Genomic DNA, 21,022 nt, shown 5'->3' with positions numbered 1-21,022 from the left:
CGACACCGTGAAGTCGCTGTGACACCCTTTCAGAGCGACTTGACCGGAGCGACGCAGCGAGGTCGTTCGCGTCTCCATCACCCGGAGCAACCTGACCGGAGCGACGCAGCGAGGTCGCTCGCGTCTCCATCACTCGGAGCGACGTGACCGGAGCGACGCAGCGAGGTCGCTCGCGAAGAGCGACCCAGAGCGACGTCTCGCAGCGACCCCTCCAGGTCGCTCCCGAAGCCTGGAGCGACCTCTCGGAGCGACTACTGGAGGTCGCTGCGCGACGTCTGATTACTCGAATTCATTTCTACTCAAGGGCCTTTTGGTCATTTTATTATGCACGTTTTTACTTCTGAAAACCTATGTTTTAAGTACTCCTGGCAGCCACCAGACAGATTATCTTATGTTCTAAGAAAAAACCTTTGGAAAGTTCATCTCTTGAATCATCTTTGTTCATCTAGTTATTGCAATTTTGTGTTTCCAATTCGTTGTTGTATCCCTCTGTATGATTAATCTGAAATCCAAAATGGATTTAAGAGGAATCATGAAGAGTAGTGAGTAATCACCATTTGAATTCATGGGTTATGAAGATTAAGGGTGATTAGGTTAGAGCTAGGATGTTTTAGAGTAGATCATTCCAAAACCTTGCTAGTAGAGTAATCATAATGCATCTTCTGAGTTAGCTTCTCAAAAGTTGATGTTTAGACATTTCCCACCCGAAAGGTGTTCGATGAAATGCCTGAAACAACTCTTCTAAGCTTTTAGCATATTTTGCCAAAGACATTTGTTGTTAGAAATGCTAAGATAGCCTTAAACCTGTTAGTAATGATTGCTTCCACATTATTCAACCGAAGACATTTGTTTTTTGAAATGTGTTAGTAAATGAACATTCATCTAGACATAGAGTTTGTTTAGAATCGTGTCTAAGCTTAAGGTTGATAGTTTGATTGTTCGTTTGCCTTCCTTAGTTCGAAACTTGATCACCAAAGGTCTAATTCCTATGCCTATGAATTCTCATTTCCTTAGTTAAGAAAGTCAACTCATTTACCGTTTTTATTATTCTGAAACTGCATTAGTAATAATCATTAGTTTAGAAAACCTTTAAAATCATCGGTTGCACTTAGATTAAGTAAGTACTTGCATTCTCAGTGCTTGAAATCCCTTGGAATTGGTTCGACAATCATTTATACTACAACATTTGTCTTAGGAGCCTTGAAAACTCCTAATATCACCCAAATATACCTAATACATAGAAAATATTTTGGATACTTTGGGTACCGATCGAGGTTCGGATAGGACCCATACTTGAACAAAAAGTCGCAGTCCAAAAAAGTATATTATAGGTTTGGATCCGTACCCGAACCAAACCTATATGTTTGGGGTGATTTCAGCTTTTTTTTTGTTCTAATAAAATGTCCAGACCTAAAAAAAATTGTAAAAAAGTGTACATATAAAATTTTGAATAAAATAATTCATTGATTATACAATTTTAAAAATTTTACTTCTTTGATATAATACAACTTTGAATTATAATATTATCCAAAAAACGCGCTTTCGAAGCGCGGATCAAAATCTAGTTTGAAGTTTAAATGTGTTGTTCTCCAGAAGAAAAACTTCAAACTCAACTTGAAGACTATTTGTATTTTATAATATGATCCTTATATTTGTCATAAATAATTTGAATTCACAAAAAAATTGTAAATAACTAGCACATATATAAACATATTACAACAATATTAATTAATAAAATATTATCTTAAACTATAAAATTTTAAACAAAATGACTTGATTAATATTAAACTTCAAGCCAAATACCATATTATTCCATAAAGTGATTTTCGTAATGCATATATGATCTACTAGTGCATTTCGAAGTAAAAATGGTTCTCCACATTTTTAATTTGTAGATTAGAGATAAAAATTGTTGAAATCGGGTGATACTAATACTTGTAAATACATAAGATTAGAACAAAAAAGTAAAAGAGAAACATAAAATATTGCTAAAAGACTAAATTTTATCGATGATATTAATACTCGTGAATATATTCAATATGAACAAGAAAGAATTGTACGAAAAGACATCATCATCAACAACAACAACAACCATCTTCAGTTACACAAAAAAAAAATTGGACAATATTTAGAAATTTTGAAAGTTCTGGATCAAACTTACCTGACTATTAGTGTTGTAATATTTGAATTTGTGTAATAGTTATGTTTTCATGTAATTTTTTAAAAGTTTTTTGTTAAGATCCTTTTGTATATTTTTGTTATCTAAATCTAGTTTTAAATATTTTAAATCTTATTTTAAAGTTTTTATTTATTTTTATGTGTAAACTTAGATTTTGTAAACAAAACTTAAAATATTTATGAGATATAATTTTTATAAGGATTAAACAATAAACAAGAAAATATTTATGAATCATAAATGTGATGTATAATTGTAGGGATCAAAATGCAAATAAAAATATGAAAGTTCAAATTTGAAGTTTTGAGTAGTGAAACTTCAAATATAGAGTTCCACTCCTCAAAACTTGAAGTTTTTTTTTGGAAAGCAAAAAACTTCATATTTGAAGTTATAAAGTGTCTTTTGGAGATGCTTTCAATTTTTATCCAAACATATATGTGGGTTATTACACCATCATAATTTATCTATTTATTCATTATACCAAAATCAAAATTAAGAAAACTGAAATCATTTAAACTGAATACTTTAAAACACACTTAAAGGTGCTGTGTTTCTGAACCACTTATTGAATTTAAATCATCCATTCACTAAAAAAAAACATATCGCGAAACTTGAAACTTTAGAATCAACTCTTCATGTATTGACCCATAGGAGGAGATGTTGCCCGTTGCATATGCTCATTCCATCCTATTACACCAAAATAATAAATGCAGCATTAATAGTTTATCAACAACAAAAAACTTGTCCGGTCAAAAACAGATAAATAATGCTATGTGAAATTCTTAAAAAAAAAAAGAAAACAGAAAAATAAGAAAGACTGATGATTTTGTATATGAATAATATGAACTTATACTCTCTTCCTTGGGAAAAAGGTTCATAAGAATTGCTTTACCAATAGAAGGGTCAAGACCACGGTTCTTGAGTTCACGGTATTCTTGACAGAGGGCACAACTTTCACAAAAGCAGTGAGTGATACAATCCGAAGCTGGAGACTCCGGTAACCCGAATTTGCGTCGGATCTTGGTCCGGTAAGTGCATGAGAACAAGCATGGCAGCCCGACCACACAACATATCAGCCCGTAAAATATCCCACATTCCCCACAACCTACATATTAACGCGTCACATGAGTACACGCATACATTTACACATGTTTACACACAAATACAATAAATAATATATACATGTATGACTCACCGTGATTTCCTTCGTCAGCAATATTAGCGATCCGCCCAAAAGCGACGCACGGACAGAAACATGTAAGGCAAACTTAACCAACGCAAATCAAAAGGAAAAAAATCAATTAAACCATGATAAAACAAGTATGTGTATAAGTATTTACTGACGATTTGATTACTTCTAAGTAACGACTCTAATTACCAGTTTTGCCGTCTTCCATGCAGCTACAAAGACCAGAAGTCCATTGGTTCTCCATCGTAAAGTGTTGAGTTCTTTTGGTAAAAAGAGGATTGAAGATGATGTGAAAGAAATTATGAATGGATGTTGAGTATATATAATTGGTTGAAATGTTGTCAATTCGTCGCTATAAATGCTTAAACTTTAGTTCGTCGCACTTTTTTACAATGCAGATTTTTGTCTTTTTTGAAAATGATTTTCTACCATCGAGGACAGCTTGCAACGTTTAGACTGATTTATTATGATTTTTTGAAAATGATTTAATTGGATAATATTAATTTCATTCTACATTTAGAACATGTCTATCTAACTATTACCGCGATTTTGATTGATGTAAGGAAAAAAAAACGGGTTTTAGACTGATTTAATCCTACAATATTATAATATAATTTATTAATCAAAAAAAATTATAAAAATATAAGTGTACTCAGGATATGCTAATTTAATAAATGAAAAATATGCTAAAATATCTGTAAATATTAACTCCCAATTGTACGGTTAAGGAAACTTCTTTCACATTTCATTTATAACTGATATTTTGAAACATTGAATTCATTTTTAAGACCGTAAGAATAGCCAGTTGATACGATTTTCTCAAAATATAATAGTTACAGTTTTACGCGTTAAAGCGTGATCTGATCCCTTCTTAATTGTTTTTGATTTGAATTTAGGCCTTTAAAGTGGGCCTTTGTACATCTCAATCATCGGCCCATTAGATTTGAAATAGCTTCAGTGGTTCAATATTTCAAAGCCTGTTAAAGTGTTAAAAGTACAATTACAATATTACCACCCAGCTCTAATGTACCATCAGCAGATCCGATCGGCAGTAGTAAAATTTCCAGGAAAAAAAAACAACAGTCGGGAAATTTTATCGTTGATTCGAAGGAAAAGATATCACTTTCCCAGAAAGTTTCTTCGTACTGAAGTATTGCTTGTGTTCGCCGGAGAGTGAGATCGGGATCCGAATACGAGGAGAATGGAGGCCTTGCAAGATGGATCGGAGAGAGATAAAACAACTCCTCCTTCTTCTTCTTCTTCTTCAACCTCTCCCATTCCTGTCGTCACCAGTTTTTGGAAAGGTTTGTTTCAGATTCATACGTCTAGCTATCTATTCGTTTGATTCGAATCGTGGTGAAGCTGAGTGGTAGCTTGTTGTAGTAGGAGAGATTCGTGCTTAGGTTTAGTTTTGGATTCAGTTGAAGGAGTAAGGGTGTGAATCAAACTAGTGATGTGATGAGATTGCCATTGAATATTCCGGAGAACTAACGAAATGATAGCGTAATGTGATCCGATTGAGAAAGTTTCAGTTGATTGCGTTAATTGTTATCATCAAATATTTGTTTCAGAATTTGATTTGGAGAAGGAGAAGAGTATACTTGACGAGCAAGGGCTTAGGATAGCTGAGAATCAAGAAAACAGCCAGAAGAATCGACGAAAGCTTGCAGAGAGCACCAGGGGTACTTTTTGTTTCACCTTTTATTTTGCTTAAGACCTCATCATAGGGGATCTAACTGATGATGTTTATGGCATATCAGTTTTATGAATATGATGGGAGATGTTAACATGTTCTATGGTTTTATCTTGCAAACAGACTTCAAAAAAGCATCGCCTGAGGACAAACTTGGTATGTTTAACTCCTTGCTCAAGGGGTATCAGGAAGAAGTTGATAATATCACCAAGAGGGCCAAGTTTGGGGAGAATGCTTTCTTAAACATCTATCAGAAACTCTATGAAGCACCCGATCCATTTCCTGCTCTTGCGTCTATTGCTGTAATTCTCCAGTTCCCTAACGTTACTATAATGGTAACCTTGAGTCATCTTGCCTGAATGATAATTAACTGGACTTACTATTTACTGTATTTCAGGAGCAAGAGCGTAAATTATCTGATGTGGAATCTGAGAATCGAAAAATGAAAGTTGAACTTGAGGAATTTAGGACAGAAGCGACTCATCTGAAAAATCAACAGGCCACAATAAGGAGACTAGAAGAACGGAACCGTCAGCTTGAGCAGCAGGTTAGCTTCCTTTTTTTCTCGTGTTCTAATTGTTATAGGGATAAAACTAGACATATGTGACTGTCAGTAAAGCGTAATTTTCTTAAATGCCTATACCCGGAGACCAAGCAAACCTATACCGAGCCATAAAGGCTTTATAAAGACCAAGCAAATCTTGAATATGATGAATGTTGTAGATTAACAGTGATATCGTTTATTTGGATTCAGATGGAAGAAAAAATCAAGGAGGTTGTTGAGATAAAGCAACGAAATCTGGCTGAGGAAAATCAGAAAACGCTGGAGCTTTTAAAGGATAGGTAAATATATATATTTTTCGTGAATGATTAGGGTGTTTAAAAGTTTTTGAGCCGTCACCAACATTTTCATATTCGCCTTTTGTACAGGGAGCAAGCTTTGCAAGATCAGTTAAGGCAAGCAAAAGACAGTGTCTCCACTATGCAAAAATTGCATGAGTTAGCACAGAGCCAACTTTTTGAACTTCGTGCTCAATCAGGTTGTGCATTGACCCTTAATATGGTGAATCATTTTGTGTTTTCATAATTGGGATAATCTCCTTTACATGATTAGTCTTCTTAAAACTTGTCACTTTTCCTTTCAATCTTTTTTATATCTGTTCACATTACTTTTATCTATAACATCAGACGAAGAAAAAGCGACAAAGCAATCTGAACTTGGTCTATTGATGGATGAAGTGGAGCGTGCTCAAACGCGACTCCTTACACTTGAGAGGGAAAAGGTCTTTCACAGAATGTTCTTTTCCTTCTTTAAATGTCATGTTTGAATTTAGGGAATGTCCCAGGATAAACCGGAGAATTTTGCGCCCTAATTTTGTAATTGTTTTGTTACAGGGACATCTACGGTCTCAGCTGCAAACAGCTAATGAAGACACTGAAAACAAGAATAGGTAAAATTGTTGACACTGAAGTGTCCATTTAACAAGACACAGTTCAATTAGGTCGCATCTAAGTTTTTTCTTTGTTTTGATTTTTGTATTTTTGTTGTGCTCGTTCACTGCAGTGACAATGTAGATTCAAATAATATGCTGGAGAATTCTTTAACTGCAAAAGAGAAGATTATATCAGAGCTTAATATGGAAATTCACAATATTGAGACTACTCTAGCTAATGAGCGAGAAGATCATGTTGCCGAGATAAAGAAATTGAATTCGTTGCTCAATAAAAAGGTGAAATCTCAAATCTGTGCTATCTTTTGTAGTTTATACTGAGAATTTTTTGTTTTGGAAATCAATTTGATATAGCTTTCCATGTCTAATGTTTGCATGTCGACATTTTCTTTATTAACTAGGATACTGTCATTGAAGAGATGAAGAAAGAGCTTCAAGAAAGACCATCAGCAAAACTAGTTGATGATCTGCGTAAGAAAGTGAAAATTCTGCAGGTAATTATCGTTTCTGGTGTTTTTGGTGCTTGCTTCTTTTCCTTTTAATGACTTGCCACAGATCCATCTTCTATTCTTCCTCGTAATAATATTATTGTGTAAAGTGTGATGCTGTGATTGCGTATTAGGCTGTAGGTTACAATTCAATTGAGGCTGAGGACTGGGATGCTGCTACCACTGGTGAAGAGATGAGCAGAATGGAGTCGCTTCTTCTTGATAAAAACAGAAAAATGGAGCATGAGGTCACTCAGTTAAAGGTACAAAACCTTCTACGGAATGAACCGACACCCCATGCTCTTTAGTAATTATGTCTCTTCGTTACTCTTTTCCCTTCTCAGTGACACGAACATGCTCTAGTCAATGACATTGGTCGATTAACCCACTTTTTATCCCAGGTTCAACTTTCTGAGAAAACCTCCTTGCTTGAGAAGGTTGAAGCCAAGGGAGACGAACTGACAGCTAAGGTTAATGAACAGCAAAGACTGATTCAAAAGTTGGAAGATGATATCTTGAAGGTATGTAGGAGTGCGTGGTTACCATTTCAAGGTTTCTCTTCTCGTTGTATTTGTTATTTGCTTTCTGAGATCCTTTAGGTTTTGCTGTTTATCAATTAATGTATATTATTTTTCTGAGACTATGATGATTTTCTCATTCTGTAGAAACAAGTTTTTCTTATGGTAGATGTGCTACTCGAGAGAAGTAACCAGATAAAAAAAATTGATTGTACTTAAAACCTTCTCTGCTTGTTACACAGGGTTACAGTTCGAAAGAGCGAAAAGGTGCTCTATTTAATGAGTGGGAGTTCTCAGAAGCAGGTGCGGCTGAGCAGTCTGAGGTACTTCTCTCTGACATATGTGTAGACATGAGTCATGCAATTTTTCATGCAGCACTCTTGAAGCTGAGAATATTCCCCGAAAGAAAGGAGAAAGGACCAAATGGTTCTGAACTAAGATCTAGAACCAGTACTATAAAGCTTTAAGTTCTTTAATAGATGATTTTAAACTGTCTACTTTGTATGCTTACTATATATGTTTGAAGTTTGATGTCACAACATCTGAAAGTTTTCATATATACCTTAACACTAATTGTAGCTCTTAATCATTTTTGGTTTCCTTTTGATAGTCTCCTATGGAGCAGAAACATGTTCCAACAGATCAAGATCAAAGCTCAATGTTGAAAGTTATCTGCAGCCAAAGAGATCGGTTCAGAGCACGGTTGCGGGAAACAGAAGAGGTAACAATAATGCACTTGGAAGATCCACTTTAATCCTTGTTTTCTGTCTTTGGTTAAAACTCATTTGAGCTCTGGGTTTTCTCTACTATTTTGCAGGAAATAAGGCGATTAAAAGAGAAGATAGGCTTTCTCACAGACGAATTGGAGAAGACCAAAGCAGACAACGTCAAACTCTATGGCAAAATCCGTTACGTCCAAGACTATAACCATGATAAAGTTGTTTCCCGAGGATCAAAGAAGGTATTTTCTTTTTCTACATTACATTTCTCTGTCCCATCATGCTCGTGTTTTATTTCCATGGTTTGTTGAAATACTGCTCCAAACGTCAGTATGTGGAAGATCTGGAAAGCGGATTTAGCTCGGATGTGGAATCTAAATACAAGAAAATATACGAGGATGATATCAACCCATTCGCAGCATTCTCGAAAAAGGTTAAAAACATTATTCCATTATCTCTACACAAACATTAGTTAGTAGTAGTATTAACCATTCCAGCCTCATGTAAACTATATGGTGTGTTCAAACAGGAAAGAGAGCAACGGGTCAAAGATTTGGGAATTAGAGATCGGATTACACTAAGCAGTGGCCGTTTCCTTCTAGGAAACAAGTAACCCGCTCATTCTCCATATTCAAAATTAAGTGCATCTCAAGAAATACGTTGGACTGATTAGGTTTTGTTTTAGGTATGCGAGGACGTTTGCGTTCTTCTACACAATAGGATTGCATGTACTGGTCTTCACTTGTCTCTACCGTATGTCTGCTCTCAGCTATCTCAGGTACAAATATCCACCAATTTTTGTTAGTTTGTTTTGGGGTTATAACTCTACTATGTGTTCGATTATCATTTTTATTTTCTTTGTTGGTTTAGCCATGGAGCTGAGGAGACTCCGATGACAGAAACAACCACAAACCTCCCTCGCGGTTTCTAATCAAATCACTCCTCCTTTAAACTTTTTTGCCTTTTTGTTTTCTTCTCTGGGAATTTTTTTAGAACAGTGGGATGATGATATCATATGTACAGAGAGTGGTCCAAATAACTAGATATATATATATATATACATATATAAAAGCCACAGAGAAGTTTTACTTTTAGAAAATGCCGAATATCGCAAGGTATACAGACTGAATGGTACACTCTTTTTTTAAAACACTACTGAATGTCATGATACTCAAAAGTGTTAAATTAACGAAGAGATATAGATAAGAAATACACAACAAAAGGGATTCGGTGAAAACTGCTGAACATAGATGCAATCGCAAAGATAGACGGAATCCAAACACACCACTTGGCGACTTGACTCTTTCGAAGTTGTAAACGAGTCTTCTCCATTCGTCAACTTTGGTCAGCCTGGCTCCAACAAGTTGTTTATTTGAGTTTTGTTTTTATTCCATGTAAACCTTTCATGATATTGTCCTCCTTTCCTTTCCTTTCATTTTCACTCCCCCCATGTTTTAGTTTCGATATTAAAAGCCAATCCTCCCATTTTGTTGGTCCCCCATAATATCTTGTCGTCACCCTTTAATACAAGTCCATTCCCCACAAGCATAGATGTGAAAGGTATAATAATTGCTTAGACCCTACAATGGCGTGTTTATGTTTGTGTGTGTATTATGTCTAGGGACGAGCATTTTATCGTTTAAATTTGGTTCGATTTTTTATTCATTTCCATTGATCCAAAAATTCAGATATCTGTAAATCTTCGGAACAAAATATCCGATCCATTCGAATTTTATAAATAGAAGTATATTTATAATTAAATAGAGAGTTGTAAATGTATAATTTTATATAATTATTATTTTAGCATCTAATTAAAATAATTTTAATTATAAAATTACCGATGAATAATTTTATTTATAAAATTACCGATGAAAGTATATGACAGTTTTTACATTTAAAATTAAATAGAGAGTTGTAAAATGTATAATTTTATTTTGTTTCTAAAATTTTATGTTTTATAAAAGATAATTAATTTTTAAAATTCAAACGTATAGTTTCGCTCATTTTTACTTTTTGTTTTATATTATGTAAGAGATATTTTAAAAAATATTTGTATAATTATTTGTAGATTTACTTGTATTAAACAAAATGGATGAAATATTCATAAATATTTGTAAATCTTCGCATATATCTATAAATATTTTGGATATCCGGAAAACTAAATATTCGTATTTTTCTTAAGCAAGTCAAATCGGAAAACCATGTATCTTTAAACTACGAAACAATTCACATATAATAAAAATTACGATAATATCCGCTCATGCTCACCCCTATTATATCTCTCTGACATACATTCATCTCAACACATTATTTGAGAAATGATTTGTCATGTGCAATCTCTACATCTATTTTGAAAGAAAAATCATGACATGACATTATATCAATTATGATTTGGCTTGAAGATAATTATGACATGGATATTTATATTTAATGTTGATTTATATTTTTGATAAGTTTCTTAAAATATGGCTATAACTCATAGATATTAATATAACAATACATAATATAATAATAGAAATAGAAATATAATATCATTTTATTTTGTTGAATTATTATTTAATTAATTTTTTATAATTATATATTTTTTATTAGTAGAACAATTGTTCAAAATTTTATGCAGTTTAAAAAACATTTATAATCACAATTACATTAACTTATTTTTAATATCTACATATTTTAGAAACATTATTTAGTTTACGTTTTGATAATTATAGAACAAAAATTTCTCTTAATTTTATAAGATTTTATTTCATTTAACTAAGAAATAGATAAAAATATTTCCATGATTATAATTTTAAATATATGTGTATATATTATTAAATTTAAATTTAAATAACAATATTTATTTTATATTAATATTTACATATAATTAAACTAAAATTTAAAGAAAATATTGTAAGCAAATAATAAAATGTAAAATTAACAAAAAAATTATTTTTAAAAATAATTTAAATTTTAAAAAAAATTATTTCTGCACGTGGTGCAAAAAATGACCTATTATATTATTATATATATGGTCTGGTCTTTTCATTCGTTCACATAAGGTACACTTTTTTTTTTGGTCAAACCATTCACATAAGTTACTTTATTTTACATTTTTTCCAAATCTAAACCAATTTATGATACGAGATTCAGCAGGTAAGGGAATCAGTATGTGAATAGAGTAATCACGGTAAGTATCCAATGTGATCTGCATCTTGGAACCTGTAAGTAGAATTTAATGAATTTGCATGACACTCTTTACTTTACAAATCGAGCTAAACCAGACTAGTGGCGGAGCTACTTTAATGCGAGGGTGGTCGTATGACCCACATGGAATTTTATCAAAAGAAAAAATTTCTTTGTATTTTGAGAAAAAATACTGAAAATGTTGCAGATTTAAGTATTTGATGCGTGTCACATAAGAAAATTATGCAATTGACCCCAGTGAAAGGTGGAGCTGGCTCCGCCACTGACCAAACGCATTTAATGTCACATTATGTTTTTGTCTTTGCATGATCCTAATTTTTGACATTATTTTCCTGCCCAATTATGCCTTCGTTAAAGAACACTAGAGATTTTCCCGGGCTACGTCTGAGGTATTCGTAGAATCTTTAGTTAAACTAAAAAAATTGCACTTATATTTGAATATAAATTGTGTATATATCACAATCAATTTTAAAATATTAAATTGTTAGAAATTAAAATTGTTTTGTATTTATTCATTGCCTTGTGTCTATAAATTAAAAATAATTTTAACTCAGAATTTGTTGTTTTTTAACACATAAAAATTGTTGTTGTTATTGCTTGAAATCAGATGATAACTAAGATAAGTAAAAGTTACTAAACATATTTATGATTTAAATACATTTATCTTATTTGTTTAGGTTTTGTATAAAACAATTGTAACATTTACAGCCAATTTAAATTTTGTTTAAACTTAGAATCATTGAGTTATAATACCAAATTGAACTGTTTAATAATATAAATAAAATTAAATCAAAAAATCTACACGTAAAATAATATTATTCTCCAACCAATTCATGAAAATACAATATAAATAAAAAATAAAACAGACCAAACCAAACTAAAGATAAAGTTTTTAAATAAACCATCACCAAAACTTAATATTTAAATCATATAAACCAACAACGACTCTCCAGAAAAGCTAATGACTCTGTCCAAATAAAGAATTCGGGCTTCATCTAAGAGACCTTAGTCTTTACTTTTATGTTGGTTTGTATACTCTGATGACACTTTGTTATAATAACTCTATTGATTGAATTAATATATCGTTTTGGAGCTGAATGACATAGATCTGAGGACGTTCCATGCAAAAAAAAGAGACATACCCTTGCACATGCTATATGCTCTTAAGTTCAGTCGACTACATATCAAATTGCTTACAGTCTCGAAATACAAAGAACACCGATTTTTGTTACAATCCCGAAATCAATTACGATGAGTAGACAATACAAAACAATATCCTCACACAACATATAATTCAATAGGTTTTATTGAATGGACGTTCAAAAAGGAAAGCCATGAAACAAATAACATCATATAAAAGCATATTAGGGATAGCAGATTTAATTTTTTAGCTGGGTGGATAAAACACCATTTTCATTCGTCCATCATATCTATTTCTTTTTTCGATTGAGTTCTTTTGTATTTCAAACTTGAAACTACTCTTTTTGTTTTCTCAGCTTCTCCATCTTTTTATTGTATTTTTTCTGTAATCTTCAGATTCTCTATCTTTGGAACATTATCAGCTATTTCCCTTTTCTTTGGGTTGGAAATTCATCGTCTTGCTGCAAAAATAATGATACAACTCTTGATTGTAGGTTACTTAGGAATAATTTTTGTTCATATTGAAAAGGCAAGATAGTAAGTATAACCATTGGTTCCTTGTGTCTCGCAAACAGAAGACCATTTGTCATTCGCTTGATTAAAACAGTCCTCTGTTGTTTCTTCTACAGAGAACTTATTCAGTTCATATATATCATATACATTACTGAAAACAAAAACAATAAAATACTGCCAAATGTACATATATGTTCATATACTTACTGAGGATATACACTCAGTTCTCCAAACACTAAGCCAAAACTCGGATATGCTAATAGCAGGACTTAATTGCACTTGTTTCTCCTATCATGTTGATTCAAGAGGAAGAAAAAGAGCACAATTGTAGCAATAAGCTGGTCTCAATCACATAAACATAGATGTTGGCGAAAAACTTATAATACTTAACAATAAATTATCAATGAGCTGCTCATAAGAAGCAGCTCATAAGACGTTCAAAAATTACTATTGAAAGAAGCTCCTACATTCGCTTGAATTAATCTCTTACAGCAATTTTACTTTCAGGTGTGACATTAGGTTTTGGTTTGCCCTACTTCTCTTGCTTCTATTTCAAAGCACTGACCAAATTTGTTCATTTTAAGCAGACATCCCTATGACATTGATCTACCAAAACATGAGATACCCAAGTCTACTCTTCTTTCAAACTTGAACACCTGGATATGAGCTTCCATTTTACAAAACAATGAAATAACTGGTAAAAGGATTAAATCTTCTTATATCAAACTTGATACTCGAAATATTTGGAAAAATATATAAAAGTTAACATATCACCAACTCCGAAGTATCCGTCAACTCATGTCCATAAAAGGTATCTCGTAATTGGCTCAGGTTAAACGGGTTTGGTATGATCGTGGTAATGACCACCATGTTTGGTAAGACTTTTTTTATATGTTCTTAGAATTTTCTTTCACTTTCTTGAACACTTTATTTGTTGTATTCTCTAGCTCATTTTCTTCCTCTTCCCTTGACTCTTTCAACCGTGCATGACTCATATCTGATGTGCTCCTCGCATCTGTTTTTATCACATTGACAAAACCTAGTCCAATTCATGTTTTTGTTTTCACTCTTTAAGTTGGATATAGATATATGATGAGGAGATTAGTTTAGAAATTACCTTATAGCATCTCCTCGCTCTGTTTCACTATCAAAGTATCAAGATTCGTCTTAAATCATCAGTCTTCAAGAGAACCACAATAGTTTACAACAAAAGTCAGGTATATGAGAACCACGTACTACTTCATTTTCCCCACTTCAAATAACACCTTATTTACATGTTATCTCATATAATTTTATCTTCTTAATTTCCCTGCAAGAAATGTTGATCCATCAGAGCACTTGTATGCATAATAACGTATTTAGGTAGAACGGGTCAAAAAAATAGTCAAACGCTATGCAATCTAGAAACATTTCTCGTAAAGCTCTAACTCAATGCATTTTTTGAATGAGTAGTATTTATCCGATTAGCCGTAGAAGCTCCTTCAATTTTTCTTAATTTACTTGTGTGGTTCATAACAGCTCCCCCTGCAAAGGTAGTCACAAATCCTGATGTTGATTTCCTTGAATCTTTATCACCAGCCCAATCTGCATCGGTGTAACCGTTCAGCTCCAATTTTCCATTGCCAAAACATAGACACTTCTTCGTTGTGCCTCGTAGATAGCGTAGGATCCACTTAACTGCTTTCCAATGCTCCTTTCCTGGATTCGCTAGAAAGCGACTCACAACTCCTACTGCATAGGCAATGTCCGGTCTGGTGCACACCATAGCATACATGAGACTGCCTACTGCTGATGCATATGGGGTAGTCTTCATTTCTTCTTTCTCTTTCTCACTTGTTGGACTTTGCTCCGAACATAACTTGAAATGTCCACCAAGTGGAGTGTTCACTGGCTTTGCCTTATTCATGTTGAATCTCTCCAACACCCTTTCAACATATCGTTCTTGGGATAACCACAAAAGCTTCTTTGGTCTATCCCGAGTGATTTTCATTCCAAGAATCTGTCTCGCTTGCCCCAAATCTTTCATTGCAAAGGACTCTCCTAGGTCATTCTTCAATGCGGCTATTTTGTTGCGATCTTGGCCCACAATCAACATATCGTCAACATAGAGTAATAATATGAGAAAGTCGCCGCTTTCGTACCTCTTTATAAAAACGCAATGATCGTTCTTGGTTTTCTTGAAGTTGTGATCCACCATGAAGGAGTCAAACTTCTTATACCATTGTCTTGGGGCTTGCTTGAGACCGTAAAGACTCTTCTTTAATCGGCACACCAAGTCTTCTTTTCCTGGAACCTTGAATCCTTCAGGTTGCTCCATATAGATCTCCTCCTCGAGTTCACCATGTAGAAAGGCCGTCTTGACATCGAGTTGTTCAATCTCCAAGTCTAGAACTGCTGCTAGACCAAGAACCACTCGGATAGAGGACATCTTCACCACTGGAGAGAATATTTCTTCAAAATCTATGCCTTTCTTTTGGTTGAATCCTTTCACAACCAATCGAGCTTTGTATCTTGGATTTGAGCTTCTATCTTCATACTTCAACCTATACACCCACTTGTTCTTCAAGGCTCTCTTTCCTTTTGGTAGCTTCATCAGCTCATAAGTGTGATTATCATGCAAGGATTGCATTTCATCTTGCATAGCTTCAACCCACTTATCTTTATGGGTGTCTCCTATGGCCTCCTCATAGCTTTGAGGCTCCCCCTCATCTGTAAGATTAACGTACTCATCTCGATAATATCTTACAGATGGTCTTGTCTCTCTTCCAGACCTTCTTGGCTCATGTTCTTCCTCTGGCTCCACTTGAACTTCTTCTTCACCTTCATCACCATTCTGATCCATGATAGGATCCCCTTCACCCTCATCTCCAATCACTTGTTCATGATCTTGAGGCTTATGAGAATCTTCATTCCTTACAACCCTTAGCTTTGGTTTCTTTGATTTGTTGATGTCTTCGATTGTTTGATCTTCGAAGAAAACAACATCTCTGCTCCGGATAACTTTTCTGTTAACCGGATCCCAAAGCCGATAGCCGAATTCGTCTTTTGGTGATCCAAGATAAATGCACTCTTTAGTCTTAGAGTCTAGCTTGGCTCGTTCATCCTTAGGTATATGGACAAACGTTCTGCAACCGAACACCTTCAAATGGTTGTAAGAGACCTTCTTACCCGACCAAACTTCCTCCGGGACATCGCCTTCCAAAGGGACTGATGGTGTAAGATTTATGACGTCCACTGCAGTCTTTATGGCTTCTCCCCAAAATGGTTTGGGTAGTTTAGCGTGAGAGAGCATGCACCGAACTCTTTCTGTGATCGTTCGATTCATTCTTTCAGCTAGCCCGTTCAGTTGTGGCGTCTTTGGTGGTGTCTTCTCCATCCTGATTCCATGAGCTTTGCAAAACGCTTCAAAGGGACCTCGGTACTCTCCACCATTGTCAGATCGAACACACTTGAGTTTTTGACCCGTACTTCGCTCTGCTTGGGCTACAAACTCCTTGAAAGCATCAAGAACTTGATCTTTTGACTTCAAAAGGTATACCCATACCTTCCTTGAATGGTCATCAATAAAGGTGACGAAATATGATGCCCCTCCATTGGATTTCTCGGACATGGAGCATACGTCAGTATGCACAAGATCAAGAATATGCTTTCTTCTCATAGGCGTAGATGATCTTCGGAAAGCGACCCTATGTTTTTTCTGGTTAAGCAATCATGACATGGTGAGAGAGAAATACCTTTCATATCAGGAAGAAGTTTCTTGCTAGAAAGTATACTTAAACCTTTCTCACTCATATGCCCGAGTCTTCGGTGCCATATATCGATGTCATCACTTGCAACGTTTACTTCTTCCTTGCAAAGCTTGGCTTGTGTTACATATAAAGAGCCTTCTTTTCTTCCTCGAGCCATGATCAAACTTCCTTTGGTTAACTTCCATTTGCCACCACCAAAATGACTGTCCAAGCCGACATCATCGAGCTTTCCGGTTGATATGAGATTGAGTCGCATGTCGGGAACATGTCTCACATCCTTGAGAACTATCTTACATCCAGTGTTTGATGTAAGAATAACATCCCCCTTTCCAATGATCTTGCTTCTTCCTTGATTTCCCATTTGAACATTACCAAAGTCACCACTTTGATAGGTTGTGAAGAAGCTTCCATGAGGGGTGACGTGAAAAGAAGCACCAGAATCAACGATCCATGAGCTATCATCAGAGCTAAGATTACATTCTCCAACGAGATATAATTCTTCGCTCTGGTCTTCCACAATGGTGGTAGTCTTTTCTTCATGCTTCTTTGTAGGATTGAACCGGTCTGGTTTGATATTACCAGCTTGTTTGTCTTTCTTGAAAAACCGACATTCCGACTTCATGTGACCCTGTTTGCCACAGTAATAGCAAGTAACTCTCGGACGTGACTTGGATCTTCCTCGAGATTGGTCTCGTCCTCTGCTTCGGTTTTGACCACGAGTCTCTTCTCTACCTCGTCTATCAACAATGTTAGCTTCTGAATATGAACTCGAACCTCGTTCCTTCCTGCGAACTTCTTCGTTTAGAAGGCTATCAGTGACGGTGTCCATGGTAAGCTTTCCCTCCGGTGCTGAATTGCTTAGAGTGACAACTAGTGTGTCCCAACTCTCCGGCAGTGAACTGAGGAGTAAAAGGGCTTGCATTTCGTCTTCAACCTTCATATCAACTTTGTTAAGCTGATTTACAATCCCCTTGAAATTGTTCAAGTGCTCCATCATGCTCTGGCCATCCTTGTACTCCAACTTTACCAACCGTCGAACAAGAAGAGCTTTGTTTCGAGGTGTTTTCTTTTGAATCATGGATTCAAGTTTTGTCCATAATTCAAAAGCATTTGTGTAGGTAGAGACATGTTCAAAAAGAGATCGGTCGACATACTTACGGATTACGGCAACCGCCTTTCTATTAAGAATCTCCCATGCTTTATCATCCTTTCCTTCCGGCTTATCCTTCATGATGATGGGCTCATGCAAATCCTTACAATAAAGGTGATCTTCCATCATCGGTTTCCAATAAGAGAAGTTGTCCGTCGTGAGCTTGAACATGTCACCTTCAAAGGTAACGGTGGCCTCCATCTTCACTTCTTCAAAGATAACGGTAACCTTGCTCTGATACCAGCTGTTGGGAAAATTATCCAATATCGATGAGATGAAGATGGTATTAGACAACTAGAAAATTTAAGAAGAAGACTCTTAATATTTAGGAAAGGGTTTACTACAAAGATTTTGTTTTTGGAAACTCTCTCTTACAAATATTTTCTCTCTTTGTTTTTCTTGATTCTTGGATGATTACAAATGGTGCTAAGCACCCCTATTTATACTAGTAAGTGGAGACTACAAGTTAGTTCTACACACTTCATCTTCTACACACTTCCTTTTCTACACACTTCTTCATCCTTCTCCATTTTTCTCTAGATATTTCTTCTTCTTTTTGGGCTTCTTGGGTCTTGGGCTAATGAGGGAAAAACCCAACACATCGTGAAGTGAGAAATTACTTCAGATCAGATACATAAAGCATACTACGATAATACCAAACATATTCACAAAGTAGCTTACGTTTTAGCAACTTGTTTTCCTTTGCCAATTGCATCACCAAATATCTGAGCCGAAACAGAATTCACATGACTTTATCTGACAGTACAATTGAAAGCTTGAAGACAAATATCTATTTTTAAAAGGAGATGGAGAGGCTTACATATGATATGCCCGATGTATGTGTGAAATCTGGAAAATAAAGAAGATTCAAAGAACATGCTAAGAAAGGTATCCCCTTTGCTCTTCTTTTTCTTCTCCTCAGATGCTAGATGTTGTAGCTGCAAATAGAGAGAGAGAGAAGAGAGTCATATCTGAATTAGAACATGATTTTTATGAGCTCTAAGAAATTCAAAACCACAGAGAAAACATATATAAGAAAATAATCATATAACCCAATCACGCATAAACTCAAGATAAAACGCCTCCCCTGTTTGTATGGAGTAGTTAAGCACTAACTTAGCATCTGAATTCTGAAGCATTAGGATTGGAAGGTCAAATAGAAGCACTCGTGCTTCCTGATAAATCAGGCATAAACAGTTGAGGGACATCTCGTTGTTTCCATATGCAAGTTCCATAGAATTCTGGAAAAGCTATGATGTCTAGGCTTAGCCATCACAACAACACAATACTCTGATCAACATTAAACGATGTTGGGGATGATTAAGCTGCAAGCCTGCAATCAAAAGAAATGAGGATATAGCTCTTAGTACTTCCATGGCAAAGATCAAAAGATGGTGAAGATATTAAAAAAAAGGCATCAAATCTTCCAGAAATTAAAAAAAAAAAACTTTAGACATTCTTATGCTTTAAAAGAAAAAAACAGCAATTACACATCATTTGCTTGAGCAATTTTCCAGTGGGTGAGACGTCAATTTCAGTTGTAGGACTTTGATTTTAAAATATAAACAAATTGGGAAACACTGAATAAGATGGAGACAATTTCCAATAAAATGGAGGGCTTCCAAAACTAAATTTTACTTTTGTGTTCCTTTGTATGATGAGAACAGGCCAACAAAGTCAGAAATGCCATGGTAACCTAACTTTCAAGTCGCAGTGATAGTTATGTACCAATAACATATGAGAATTCAGACAGTCGAAGATCAAAACTCATTGGTGAGATACCATAATGCAAATAGATTCTTTGACATTATTAACATAATACAACTGGGACTGTAGAAGTAGTACCTGGCCATGGGCATGACTTTACGCTGCAACTTCAAAATCTGTCTGCTCTCTTCTTCAGCGTCTATTGAAGACTGAAACCCTCTCATTTGCAAAAGATATGTCGTCCTTGTTGCTAATAAAATCAAGGTTTCTGGTGAAACCAGAAGGTGGCAAACTTAAATCAGGGCCAAGAAGTACATTGAACTGAGAACTAAATTCGTTGTTTTTGGTTAACTCTTAAAAAAATAGATATCAGCGAAAATGTTTCACAAGTGGCAATATATTCGTAAAGTCAATGTAATTCTACTTAGACATCAACCTCAACTTTATTAGCTTTGGGTAATAAAGTCTAATTTGTGATGGTGATAAACCTGATAACATTGACCTAGTGGTTTCTTGAAGAGCACACTATTTGGCACACATACGCTTATCTCAGGTTTGAGTTCATGAGACGAAACAAAATATCTTAAATATCACGTTTCAAGAAAAATGTTACAATTGGATTAGAAACGTTTTGAAAACTAAATAAGGATAATAATAGCAACCGATGAAAAACAGCTTGGCAAAACATTAAAAGTTATGATTACTACCAGCAGTGAGTTGGTTATGCTAAATGAACAAAAAATTACCTGCAAGACGTTTTGGGTTTACTTTCGTCACTAAAAACACGATGGGAGTTTTTCACTGTTTTGTAGAAGTCTTTTGAAGCCTAGTCCCAAAGATACATCTTCATAACATGACCACTGAAAAAGTTTATATAAAACAGGTTAATTCAAATGGTCTGTACGGTAGAGAGTTTAATTGCAGTACAGAGGCGTCAGTCATTCTAAATACAGGAAACACATACTCTTTTGATTGCAAATGAACCAAAAAAATGACGTGTGGTTGCTATCTCCACTTCGTCAAGGACAGGAAAGTCAATCAGAGACTGGCTATTTACCAGCTCAAGTGACCAACAACATCTACCACATTGTTCAGGAAGATTAGTAGTTGAATGTGAAAATAAAGATGGAGAAGATTATTTAAATTAGACTGATTACCGTAGAGGTCATCCCTGAGACCACAATTAGCTTAGAAATTTTCATGTGTGTGGAACCTGAACCTGTCTGCGTCAATAACAATAGAGAGGCGGATGGCGTCGATGACAGTGAGAACAGAGTTGTGCGAGAAAGAAACTGTTAAACTCTTATCGGCAACTCCATAATCTCGTTGTTATTGGTAGC

General features: G+C 34.8%; 2 protein-coding genes and 1 long non-coding RNA gene across 3 annotated transcripts; 1 reads left to right on the top strand and 2 right to left on the bottom strand.

Moving 5' to 3' along the window:
- Window positions 1-2,731: 2,731 nt before the first annotated feature.
- On the bottom strand, window positions 2,732-3,635 carry LOC106294270 (protein PLANT CADMIUM RESISTANCE 7). The gene is made up of 4 exons (XM_013729834.1): window positions 3,555-3,635; window positions 3,372-3,443; window positions 3,069-3,281; window positions 2,732-2,863 (listed from the first exon to the last, which is right to left on the bottom strand). The coding sequence occupies exons 1-4, from the start codon at window positions 3,607-3,609 to the stop codon at window positions 2,802-2,804; spliced, it is 402 nt and encodes a 133-aa protein (XP_013585288.1). The 5' UTR covers window positions 3,610-3,635; the 3' UTR covers window positions 2,732-2,801.
- Window positions 3,636-4,415: 780 nt separating this feature from the next.
- On the top strand, window positions 4,416-9,333 carry LOC106343453 (protein CASP). Its single transcript, XM_013782672.1, has 19 exons — window positions 4,416-4,669; window positions 4,937-5,047; window positions 5,182-5,360; window positions 5,456-5,605; window positions 5,813-5,901; window positions 5,989-6,098; window positions 6,247-6,341; window positions 6,454-6,509; window positions 6,623-6,788; window positions 6,911-7,003; window positions 7,132-7,260; window positions 7,399-7,518; window positions 7,758-7,838; window positions 8,126-8,236; window positions 8,333-8,476; window positions 8,566-8,667; window positions 8,764-8,843; window positions 8,920-9,012; window positions 9,105-9,333. The coding sequence occupies exons 1-19, from the start codon at window positions 4,567-4,569 to the stop codon at window positions 9,163-9,165; spliced, it is 2,073 nt and encodes a 690-aa protein (XP_013638126.1). The 5' UTR covers window positions 4,416-4,566; the 3' UTR covers window positions 9,166-9,333.
- Window positions 9,334-18,515: 9,182 nt separating this feature from the next.
- LOC106343573 lies at window positions 18,516-19,591 on the bottom strand. Its single transcript, XR_001269982.1, has 4 exons — window positions 19,466-19,591; window positions 18,796-19,308; window positions 18,657-18,700; window positions 18,516-18,552 (listed from the first exon to the last, which is right to left on the bottom strand). It is a non-coding gene; the product is annotated as an uncharacterized LOC106343573 (long non-coding RNA).
- Window positions 19,592-21,022: the final 1,431 nt, after the last annotated feature.

The sequence above is a fragment of the Brassica oleracea genome, chromosome C5 (assembly GCF_000695525.1).
Source record: "Brassica oleracea var. oleracea cultivar TO1000 chromosome C5, BOL, whole genome shotgun sequence".
Taxonomy (NCBI): domain Eukaryota; kingdom Viridiplantae; phylum Streptophyta; class Magnoliopsida; order Brassicales; family Brassicaceae; genus Brassica; species Brassica oleracea.
Note: the sequence above shows the minus strand (reverse complement) of the source record. Positions and strands in the feature narration are given on the sequence as shown.